This window comes from Thamnophis sirtalis, unplaced genomic scaffold, assembly GCF_051295495.1.
Source record: "Thamnophis sirtalis isolate CommonGarterSnake01/CBP01778 unplaced genomic scaffold, rThaSir2_p1.2 scaffold_5, whole genome shotgun sequence".
Lineage (NCBI taxonomy): Eukaryota > Metazoa > Chordata > Lepidosauria > Squamata > Natricidae > Thamnophis > Thamnophis sirtalis.
Window position 1 is genome coordinate 55,246,646 of NW_028261385.1, and position 12,647 is coordinate 55,259,292.

General features: G+C 35.4%; 1 protein-coding gene across 2 annotated transcripts in view; it reads left to right on the forward strand.

The window, feature by feature from the left end:
• Window positions 1-6,371: 6,371 nt before the first annotated feature.
• SRFBP1 (serum response factor binding protein 1) overlaps window positions 6,372-12,647 on the forward strand; it is a 47,693-nt gene continuing 41,417 nt past the window's right edge. Inside the window, exons 1-2 of one of the 2 annotated variants that reach the window (XM_087715840.1) lie at window positions 6,403-6,514; window positions 7,567-7,622. In XM_087715840.1, the coding sequence (XP_087571966.1) occupies window positions 7,587-7,622 (36 nt within the window). In that variant the 5' untranslated portion in view covers window positions 6,403-6,514; window positions 7,567-7,586. Of the gene's footprint in view, window positions 6,515-7,566; window positions 7,623-12,647 lie in introns of both variants that reach the window. The other variant, XM_014055994.2, reaches the window with a different exon arrangement.

A 12,647-nucleotide genomic window follows, 5' to 3' on the forward strand; every position in this document is an offset into this window, starting at 1 on the left:
GGCAAAAATACATTCTTAGTGCTTTGAACTCAGCTTCTGCTCCTGGTTATCTGCACCTGATAGAACCCTAACCCTAATGCTGAATGTATGGTCAAAAGTTGAGAATTACTTGCAATATTTTGTCTCAAACCATAATCTGTAGTCCTGAGAAAGTAGTTTTGAATAATAATGTTTTTATATAAGTTTGATGTATTACTTGTTCTAAAGAGACCAAATGTTTTAGCTTCTATCCCATTCCCAAACCATTCCAGAATAAATATTTTGGTAGGCTTTATTATTATATATATCCTCTCATTTCATAGAGTAGAAGGTTACTATTCATAGCCACTGATTGTATTATTTTCTATGTTTCATTATTCTCTATTTAATTTCAGCATGTTTTATGTATTGATAATGTTGCCTATCAACTCAGGCTGCTTTTCATGATGTACAACATATACATCAAGTAGGACAAAAATAACCTTCTTAAAAGTTAACCACTCATAAAATGTCATCACGACTCTGCAAGGTTCTCATTCTCATATGATGAAAAAGTAGAAACTCAATAATTGATATTTTCTGTGCAGACTTTAAGACTCGGCAATCTTTTGTTAAAACAATCCATGTTGCTTATGGCAACTATACAACATTCAAGCCTTAATTATGTCCTAGAACAGTTGAATGTTGTATAGTTGCCAGGTTAACATTTTTGTCCTCACGAGCTGAAATCCATAATCCTATACCCATAATGCAATGCGTCCCCCCTGCGCATGCACATGCTCCCTCGTGCTTCCCCCGCCCATGCACATGACCCCTCCATTCCCCATTTTGGGCCTAGCAGGCCTTCCTGAAGCCTGCTGGGACCAAAAATGGGGCACGGGAGAGACCACCACCCCCACCTTTTTGGGCCTATCAGGCCTCCCTGAAGCATCCATAAAGCAAAAATGCATTAGCAGCAGAGACCCAAAAATCACCTGGCCGGCCGGAGGCACGCATGCATGTGTAGTGGAGCTGAGATGGGTGACAGCAGAAGGTCTCTGCATGCCACCTGTGGTACACGTGCCATAGGTTTGCCATCACGGTCCTAGCACAAACAAAAGAGAAATCAGGTTTAAGTTCCCTAAGAATTAGAGATGAATAAATTGCCTTACATATATGATCTATACATGATCATAGGGTGTTTTTTTTTGGTATTGTTCACACCAAATCTATCCATCCAATTTTTCCATTAACCGATGAATGGTGGAGTGGTTAAGACATCAGGCTAGAAACAGGGGGACCAAGAGTTTTAGTTCTCATGTGGGAGCTATTATTACCTACAAGACTATTGTGGCTTTCCAGCGGACTGTCCTACAAAAACCAGGTAACTGAAATAATGCACATTTTGCAAATGATATCAGCACTACTTTCAAAGTCTTCTATTTCCAAGACTGAGAAACAAATGGCAAGAAGTCCATTATCACTTAATAGCATCTAGGAGTTATTAAAAATAGTTTGCTTGCTGAATAATATTTGACACTTTCTCTCCTCGTTGCCCTGCAAATGATGCCATATTTCAAAACATGTTGCTTTTTCTTTTAAATTTAATTCAGAAATTAGAAGCTAATTTGATGATCTTGTGCCCATTTTATTGGAAGAAAGTCACTATGAATTTTGCTGAATGTCCATGTAAATTGCATAGAAATAGGAAGTAAGATGGTCATATATTACAACATTACACAGTTAGGACATATGATGAACTTATTGATCATTTTATTTTCATGTGCAAATAATAACAAAGGTTATTCTTTACCAGATAAGTGGAATAGCTAAATATGATCTAGCACAAAAACAACCCCTGGAATTTAACATTATTAACATTTGGTTGTAGCATATAAATTTCCTTTATGAATTTTTCCATAAAGTTTTGTGACAACAGATCTACTAATCTAATTATGTTGTAACAATAATATAATTATGCCTTTTGTTGGTTTTTTTAAAAATGCATGAAAAAATAGGTTAAAAAGTTTCAATCAGGATTAACCAAAAACAAAATGCATCAGAAAGATTTGAATTATTTGAGGAATTGAGGAATTTACACTAACAACATATGTAAGGAAATAGTATACAAAAGTTTAGATTACATTGCCAAAGAAAATGGATGTATATTTTCATCTTCATTTCAAGCTTCTTTTAATTAACATTATGTGCTGTAATACTGCATTACTATAGAAACAGTAAAATGCATTTCACCAATAACTTTTTCCCCATTCTAGCCATAAACTCAACTCAGGGTATGGCTGTAAAGAAAATGAGAAAACAGTATCGTCAGTCTTGCTTTCACAATATCTGCCCTTTCTGTGCAGTAGGAATTTTATCTATAAAGTTTTTAAAAAACACAAATTGAAAGATTAAACACTTTCAATTCTTATGACAAACCCAGTGGAGGAAGGCACATATAATTTGTTAGCTAAACTCTTACCATGTTTCTCCAAAAATAAGACAGGGTCTTATTTTCTTTTGACCCCTGAAATAAGCGCTTGGCCTTATTTTTGGGAAGTTCTTATTATTTTTGAAGTGCAGGAGACAGCAAACCTGGTCATCTCATGGCTGCTGCTGTGTTGCAATATTTTCCGGGAGGGCTTAGTTTCGGGGGAGGGCTTATTATAGCACATGCGCTCAAAAGCCTGATTGGGCTTATTATCCAGAGAAGTCTTATTTTGGGGAAAACAGGGTAATACAGATCATGAATTTAACTTACAGACTTTTGTTTTGAAAAAAATCACTGGGTAGCCTCAATATATCACACACCAATTATGCAATATTTTGCAATCACAGTGTACGATATTTAAGCTCTATAAATTTGCGATCACTGCTAAAAAAGCAAAAATGGGATGTTGCAATTGTGGCTTGTATACATGAATATTCACCACTATAGATGAAACCTGGAAGGTAAATATACCAATGCAGTACTGTAAAGATAACAGCAACATTTTGTTTGTTAGACAGTATGTTTCTTAATGCCCGAAACCAGAAATTACCAATAAGAGATGGTAATTATCATAATTTTCTGCAGTGAATCTGTCTGAGACATCCATCTATCAATGCACAGGATTTACATTACCATTGTTATGATGTGGCAAGTCACTCAAGCCTTGTTTCCAAAAAATACACATTCAAGCGTTAAACATAAATTCTTAAAAGAGAAAAGCAAGATGTATAATTCAAAATAATGCAATTCCTAAGCAACAGTGCCACCCAAAGGTTTGTAAATCATTAATCTACAATCCAACACAGAAATATTTCACTAATTATCCTAAACCATGCCACCTAGGGACTACTATTGATTAGTACACAGATGGTCATGAGATAACCTGATTATTTTAAGAAGTAAATTGCAGGGATTATAAATTCATTAATGCACCATGCTTACACATTCCACATTGTACCATAGTTCTGTTGATACCAAAGTCCTTACAATGGAAAAGTTCATGCATACATTTTCAGAACTGATGTATAAAATAGTACATTAAAATGTAAAGGATAGCATACCATGCCCCCAAATGCTGTAAAAGTGAAGAATTCAAAGTGATATAAATTATTATGGATCAGATCAAAAATCAGTTTCTGAAGATAGCATCATACCTGAATGGGATTTTAAAAAGAGAGGGTAGAATAATGTGTGCATGGATGCTGGTGACTCCTAGGATTATTATTTTTTAAAAAGTTGCAGTCATAGCAGCACTGCAAGAATGGGAAACTGACCTCTTAATTTTATCAATTACCCTGACTTAGTAAGGTAGTCTGAACACAATAGTTCCTCAATATGTTGAGTACGAGAGGATTCTAATTTTTGGTTTAACAGAGATATACTTAAAATATAATATAGTATAGAAAAGGCATTGCATGAAAACGAAGATAGAAAATTGCATTTCTAGATACCAAGTAAAGATTACAGATGATAAAGTACAATATGTTGCTATCACTATAGTACCAATACACAAAATGTAAAAAGATTCAGAAAGTAACATGTTTCAGAAAGTAACATGTTAGTGCATTACTTTCAAAAATACAGACTGAGCAAACTTAATGCAAGTCATATCTTATGTGGGTCACTAAAATCTCTCTTCTACTGTAATTTATTGAAGTTCAGTTTTAGCACTGACAGGAAAACTAAAATTAAGCTAAGAAAAGAATTACCGATATATTGTTACCTGATTGTGGTCATGGGTAAGACCTGTATAATAGCTAAAATAATTTGAGTGAAAACAAACAGAACAATTTGAAATACCATTAAATCCCACTTAAAAGGCCTAAATTAGGTCTTTGTTAATTATATGTTTTAGACACATCTGCTATTTGGGTTAAAAACAAAACAATTTGTACTCTGTTTTAAGGATCTTTAGATAAGATAAATATGAGAAATTAACTTTACATCAAATTAAGCCTTTCTTTATCCCTTTTATTTTAAAGGATTTTATACTACAATATAGGTAGTTATTTTACATTTTCTTAAAAACTCCATGTCTATCACATACTTCTAAAATTCCTTTTAGTAAATTTCTTTCATCTCCCATGTTACTGTTAGTTTTCTCCCCTGTTTTTAATGACAAAGCAACACCAACATTCTATTTACTTTTTTTAATTGCAAAAATTATAGGTTAATACTTATCCTTCTAAACTTTCCTATATATTTTCCTATTGGTATTGTTGCAAGAAATGTCGTTCTGGGTTCAGTTCCAAGTGGGGATAAAAGACATGGAAACATGGAGGCTGCTTGGAAAGATGGTTTAATGTTGGACAGGATCACATGGCTTGAGCTCTAGAACAGAAAAGGGGGATCACATGCTTCAGGGTGTTGGGTGAAGAAGAAAAAGGGCAGAGAGGCTGAAAGTCCCTGGTTTTATGCCCTCTCAGGGCTTTGAACTTGAGCTTGTATTCTGATTGGTTGTCAGATTCAGGGGAAACTCTATAGGCTGTGCTTTGAGTCCAAGTTTGGTTGCTTTACTGGTTGATGTAATTTTCCCCTTATGGTGAGTTTCTGTATAGGGTTAATCCTCTTTGGTATGTAGAATAGATTGGTTCAGGCCTTAATGGCTCATTGACAAAGGTAGGGAGGAATTGAGTTTTTGTCCTCCATTTAGAGGAAATATTCTGTCCTTTTAATATTTCTAAAATATTCCATTTTCTAGTAGAGGGGTGGGCTTTAACTTCCTACAGTAGCTTATGATTATACTTCGTTGTTTGTATGTACATTTGAGAGCTTCTGCACCAGAGACAAATTCTTTGTGTCCAAAGAATATTCTATTTCTATTATATTCTTCCATCAGTAACATGTGGTTGGTTTGGTTTTTAAAAAATGAAGAAAATGAGTATTAGTGAAATGAACAATGATAAAGTGAGCATATGGAATAAAAGCTGAATTTCCAGCTTTCATATGCAGGTCAAAAACACACTATAACAGGGGTGCATACAATTGATTTCATTTAAAAACTGGGCAAAAACTCTTTATCAACCCAATCCCAGCTGGAACAGTTTCCCCTCAGAGAATAATGAATTATTTTGCGAGCCAAAGCAAAAAATCAGTTTTTTGTGGCTGCCAACAAGGTCATAAATTCCATATTCTGATTAATTTTTAAATAAGAAAAGGAGCCCAAACGTTTGCATATTAGAATCAAAAACAAAACCACAGTAACATTGGCTTTTCATTTTTTTCTTAAGAAAAAGTATTTTTATTTCTCAGAGTGTCTTTCTCAGTCTAACCCACTCCATTTTGCCTAGAATAAGCCCAAAATAACTCAAGGTCGAACCGTTTACAGAGATTCCACTGTACCGTAAGTGGGCAACGTTGTGTTCACTTAATCCAGAGGTATTCAAACTTGGCAACTTTAAGGCTTGTGGATTTTAACTCCCAGAATTCTCAAGCCAGCATAGCTGTCCACAAGTCTTAAAGTTGCCAAGTTTGAATTTGTCTTTAACCTGATAAATCCAGTGTAGGGAATAGCTCAAACTGCATTCCCATAACACACTAATCTGGGATAGGATGCGCCTATCTCCGATGCCTAATAAATCGTAGTTCAACTTATCATAGTTTGGTTCCAGTACCCTTGAATTATGATTTTTCATCTAAAAATTATTTCAAACGCGCCTTCTGTTCAACGTTCCGGGCTAAATTATTTCAAATGTGCCTTCTGAAAAACATTCCGGGCTAACCCTGATATAACTAACATGAAGGTGTGTGGGCTTCAACTCCTATAATTCCTCAGCCAGCATAGCTGGTTAAGGAATTCTGGGAGTTGAAGTCCAACAATCTTCAAGTTGGCCAGGTTGAGAAACAAGAGGCACGTTATTTTCTTTGTATAACCATAAAGATAAAGCTAGAGCGTCGCCCGGAAGCCGAGCGGGTTAAAACCGCACAGGCGCGCTGTTTCGTTTGTGGTGCTGGGAGGAAGCGTGCAGAGATAAGAAGCCGATCCCGTGGGAACCCGGTGAGTTCTTGCAGCTGAAGACCCTTGGAGCGGCTATCATGGCGCAGGTTTTGAACCTGAACAATGAGGTGAGCGTCTGACTGGGAGCGTTGCCACATTGCTGGGAGGTAGCCTCCGGGGCCCTTCGAGATGGCAGAGAAGGAAACTTCGGATACTAAACGTGGGTGGTAAGGGGGAAAGAGGGTAAAGGCGTGTGCTTTTCGTTGGGTCATTAGGCAGTGGATGACTTCTCTCCATTGTACGCCCTTCAACTTCCTTCTAAGAATAATGGACACGCTGGCTTGGAGTGGTGGTGGAGAAGTCCCAGAAGGGAGGAAAGGAGAGCTGGTTTTTAGAAGGTAGTAATTCAAGAAAGGGAATGCGGAAAATCCTAAGTTAGCCCTTCCAAGCGTTTTTAGATAAGGTCAATGAGGATGTCTATGGAGATTCTGACTCACCCAAGTCATGGTTGTACCCAGTGCTTTTTTTTTCTCCAAGAGACCACTGGACTTTCTGGTTTTTCTTCGAAGACATTTTGCTTTTCATCCAAGAAGCTGAAGAAGCTTCTTGGATGAAAAGGGAAACGTCTTCAAAGAAAAAACAAAATCCAGTAGCCTCTTGAAAAAGCACTTTTGGGTTTAGTGGGGATGCTGGTCACTGTGTAATAATTAGCCTTCAGTTACTGGAACTGGATTCTGGCCTTGCTTTTGATGAATGCACTAGCACAGTGCTTCTCAACCTTGGCCCACCTGAAGATGTGTGGACTTCAACTCCCAGAATTCCCCAGCCACATCTTCAGGTGGGCCAAGGTTGAGAAACACTGCACTAGCAGCATCAGGTCCAGAATGCTCATTTGAAGAAAAAAAAACCTGAACGTTACTGGAGTAAATAATCACTGTACTGTGCAGATGGCAACATATGGGCAATGATACACAATTTACATTTTTAGGATACTTTTCAGAGAATTGGTTCCCATGTGAGTTTCTTGGAGTCTCCTTTATTAGATTGCAGTTAACAAAACAGGTCCTTTTTACTGTCCTGTTTAATATTTTGCATCAATATCCTGTCTTTTTTTTCTTGAAAAATATGATTCATAAGGTAGGAGGAATGTGGAGTTTCTCTTTATTTTATCTTTCTCTAGGGACAACACTGAGAAATAGGATGAGCTTGCAGAGACTGCTCCCAAATCATATCGTGGTAAAATGCAGCCTTCAGCCTAATAAAATCTTGTAGAAAATTATGCTTCCATTGTAAAACTGATGCTTTATATGTGAAATAGTCTCTTTAATGCATTCTAGAAGAGTATAATACATTCTACATGGTTAGAATGCAGTACTGCAGGCTACTTCTGCTGACTGTCAACTGCCTGCAATTTGGCAATTTGAATCTCACCAGACTCAAAGTTGACGCAGCCTACTGACTCTGTAAAGGGCTGTAAAGCACTGTGAAGTGGTAAGTGCTATTGCTATTGCTAGAAGCATCTCAAATTTAAAACAGAGCAGTTCCAAACTCAAGGCAATCTCTGAATTTTATAGCATCTCTATGATGATTAGATCAAGTTTCTAGACCTTTGATGAAGATTTACTAGACTAGCACATATAGCATAAAAGATGGGTGGCATTTTTCATATAGTGAATTTTGTATCCAAAATGAAAAAGAAAAATTATTATTCTCATATAAAATTAAATTATTCTCATAAAGTCAGTTCACATAAGGCAAGGGAAGCCTTTATTTGGTTTGTTCTTTATTCATTCACACTAAATTCAGAGACCACCTGGATATACTAATTTTGTATTGGTCATTCACTTTTGTATTGATACATTTTCATTCAGCAGACATTGATTACTGTAGGAGGAGGGGTAATCGGGGGCCTGAGTGAAAGGGGGGCTCAGCTTAGAATCCCTGTGTAGCTGGAAGAGAACTACACTGTGTGCAATTATTAGACAAGTAAGTATTTTGACCATATTATTTTTTTGCATATTTTCCACCTCCAAGCTGTATAAAACTTGAATACTTAGTGTACATAAGCATATATATATTTAAAGTCACAACCCCTGGTATGCCCAAATATGGGAGGAAGGTCACACTTCCACTCTCTGTCTTCGGCTCGTCACAAGAGACCATCCAGACAGAAACCCAATATTACTTCCCAGTAAGGGTGTGGCTAGCTGATAAGAGCTAAATAGCTTGAAATAGATCTATACTAGTCTCCCTTTATTTATTTATCAGCATAAATATAACATATATATATATATATATATATATATATATATATATATATATATATATATATATATATATATATATATATATATATATATATATATATATATATATATATATATACATACACACATACACATACACATACACATATACATATACATATACATATACATATACATATACATATACATATACATATACATATACATATACATATACATATACATATACATATACATATATATATATATATATATATATATATATATATATATATATATATTTGTAATGAGGGAGGGTGTGGCCTAAGGAGATCAACACTGTATATCAAGGTGTGCATAATTATTCAGCAGCCTTTTGTCCTCAGACAGAATAGGCCAAAAAAAAAAGTTTTAACTGAAAAGTCAAAAATGGTGAAAAGTCTTTTCAGAGAGATGCAACACACTTGAAATTGCTAAGATAGTGGGGCGTGATCACAGAGCCATCAAATGTTTTGCTGCAAATAGTCAACAGGGTCACAAGAAACATGTTGACAAAAAAAAGAGGCCCATTAACTGCCAAAGATTTGAGAAGAATCAAACATGAATCTACTAGGAACCCATTATCCTCCAGTGCTGTCATATTCCAGAACTGCAACCTACCTGGAGTGCCCAGAAGTACAAGGTGTTCAGTGCTCAGAGACATTGCAAAGGTAAGGAAGGCTGAAACCCAACCACCACTGAACAAGACATAAATTGAAATGGCAAGACTGGGCCAAGAAGTACTTGAAGACAAATTTTTCAAAGATTTTATGGACTGATGAGAGGAGAGTGATTCTTGATGGACCAGTTGGATGGTGCCATGCTGTATCAGTAACGGGCACAGAGCTTCAATTCAACTCAGATGCCAGCAAGGTGGAGGTGGGATACTGGTATGGACTGGTATTATGAAAAATTAGCTGGGACCTTTTTAGGTTGAAAATAGACTCAAAATCAACTCCTAAACCTACTTCCAGTTTTTAGAAGATACTTTCTTCAAGCAGTGGTAAAGGAAAAAGTCTGTATCCCTCAAGAAGACCATGATTTTTATCCAGGACAATGCTCCATTGCATGCATCAAAGTACTCCACTACTAGCCAGTGAAGGCCTTAAAGATGAAAGAATAATGACATGGCCCCCTTCCTCATCTGACCTATACCCTATTGAGAAATTGTGGGCCCTTCTTAAATGGGAGATTTACAGTAAAGGAAAACAGTACACCTTGCTGAACAGTGCTGGGAGACTAGTACCTTTCTGATCAGTGTCTGGGAGGCTGTGGTTGCTGCTGCACAAAAAGTTGATCATCAACAGTTCAAGAAACTGACAGACTCCATGAATGGAAGACTTATGACTGTTATTGAAAGAAGGGTGGCTATATTAGCCACTGATTTTTTTAAAATGTCAGAAATGTTTATTTGTACATTTTGAGTTTGTTTATTATTCTCACATGCAAATGAGTGAGATGGGCAAATTTTCATTTTTCATTTATTTGCATAATTCTGCACACTAATAGTTGCCCAATAATTGTGCATACATTCTCCTAAGAAAGCTAAAACCTCACTTTTACTTTCTTAAATATTCATGTTTGAGGTTTATTATCATTTTGGATCGACCTTGAGCACTGCAGTTGTTCAATAATAAAATTCTTGAAAATACAGCTTGCCTAATAATCATGCATACAGTATAAGTCTAACCCTCCTTGAGTGTGGTTCATCCTTATTTAAGTCTAAGCAAGTGCCCACCATGAATTGAGAAGATTACATATGCTTTTAGCAATACATCACTTAATATTTGAAACTTTATGCATGGATCTGGTCTTTTACGCCTTAACAATTCCTCATTCTTTTTTACCATGAGTAAATTTGGAAGTTTGGGGAAATTCTTTGGCTGCAAAATAAAAGCAATAACAATGAGCTTTGAATTATTTGCAAATACGAATAGGGTAACGGACACCTGGTTGCAATTTCCATTTTCTGTATGAGTATGCTTTCAATATTGAATTTAATTTTTTTTTAAAGAATTACACTATAAACTTTAAATGAAGGGTTATTCTGGAGATGTTCTTGCCTCAGTTTTAAAGTTAAAATTAATAGAACCATGAAGATTTTTTTTTTACTTAAGGTATCCTTTTGAATTTACATATGTAAGAAGGAAGCAAGTGGATACAAATGGGCACATTTTAAGAAGTGTTGCCTATATGAACTTATGTGCAACTATTTCTTGAAAACATTGCTAGGTGGCAGCACAAAATAAGTAATGGATTTCTACTCTTCTGTTAGTACTTGTATAAGATTTCTTACAAATAAGTTTAATTTTCTGATGTAAATGTATCAATGTAACTGTATAAAATGAACAGTTTTCTCAGCAAAATTATGGAGCCTGTTTTAATATGTGGCTTTTTATACATATAGAAGTATATGTACATTTGACTCCACTGGGTTTATAGGTTTGTTTGAAATAAAATAATTTCATTATTCTTTCCTGTAAAAAACAAATAAAAAAGAGGGTGAATATCTGAGTGTGTCTTATACACTGAATACAGCGTTTTTGGCCTCCCGCAACCCTGCCCCTTTTCAGAAATGGCCATGCATAGCCTTTGGGAGGCTTCCAGAGTGCGGCTGGGGAGGGCAAAAATGAGCAAAAATGCTTATTTTTTCCCGCCGCTGGCTCCCAGGAGCACTCTTTAAGTCTCCTAAAGGCTATGCATGCCCCTTTTTTTTCTTATAAAAAATGGGCCCGTTTTCGAGAGGCCTACAGAGTGCAAAACCTTTTTTAAAAAATTGCCTCTTCAAAATCTTGGTAAGTCTTATACTCTGGTGCCGCTTATACTTTGAAAATACAGTAGTTAAATATCTTAAATATAGTTTTGAGAAATTATTAGGCATGGAATAAATATTTCAGCTTTGTTTCTTTTATAGATGCTTTTCTATAATTTTATCAGAAATGTTAGTTGGTATATATTGTTCAATTGGTCTAAACTCTATCGAAGTATATAACATTCTGTGGACCAAAGGTTGGGTTTTGATTTAGAATTGCATGTAGGAAACCCTCTTCCAAAAAGGTAGTGAGCATTACTACAATGGCAAACTCAATTTGATTTCATTTATAGAGAAGATTATATCTAATTCATAATGATTACTCTTAACACACTCTATTTCAGATTTTTGCTTTCTGTCATGTTAAAAATTACTTTGTTGTAATTTTGAAAGATCTTTGAGAGTTATACAAAAAGTCTTCAGAAGCTCTGAGTCACATGTGAAATTTTTTAGAATGACAACTTTTAAAAATTGATTTAGTAAATTAGTTTCTACCCTTTATAAGTTGCATACTTGAACAAGTTAGGCACTTCTAGAAAAAACCCCATAAAATCTTACCTTATGATGATTTCATAAATATGTCCATTTGGTAACAGTATAAGAGTATTTGTCATTTTTTCCAGAGACAAAAAAATAAAATTTAAAAGATATGTTTAAGAAGTTGATTGAAGGACAAAGTGTTTATTAATTTTTTTAAATTAGTATAAATTTAATAATGTTGAATATAAAGCATTCAGAGTATTGCATCTGAATAGTTACAAAATTAGCTACATTTTGTATTTTTACAAATGTAGACTTCTGTGCCAGAGTTCAGTCATTGTTTGATTATCTGATATCATTTTCCTCCCAAGGGTATTCCATAGAGATTTCTCATCAATTTATTATAATATTTAACATTTCTTTATGGACTTTATATTCCTATGTAACTTGCTTCTGTGAAGATAAGAAAGAGGTCATATATAAACTGACAGCTGCAGTATACTATATATGTGTGTGTGTGTGTATGACACACACACACACACACACACACACACAGAGTAAGCGATGCAGTTATAAAGTATGAGGTCACATAATTGCATTGTAAAGCAATTACTATTACATCACTCCCTGTTGTCAGTGTTCATTGAATTCTACCGGTTGTTGAACCTACCTCAAGCCAAGCCA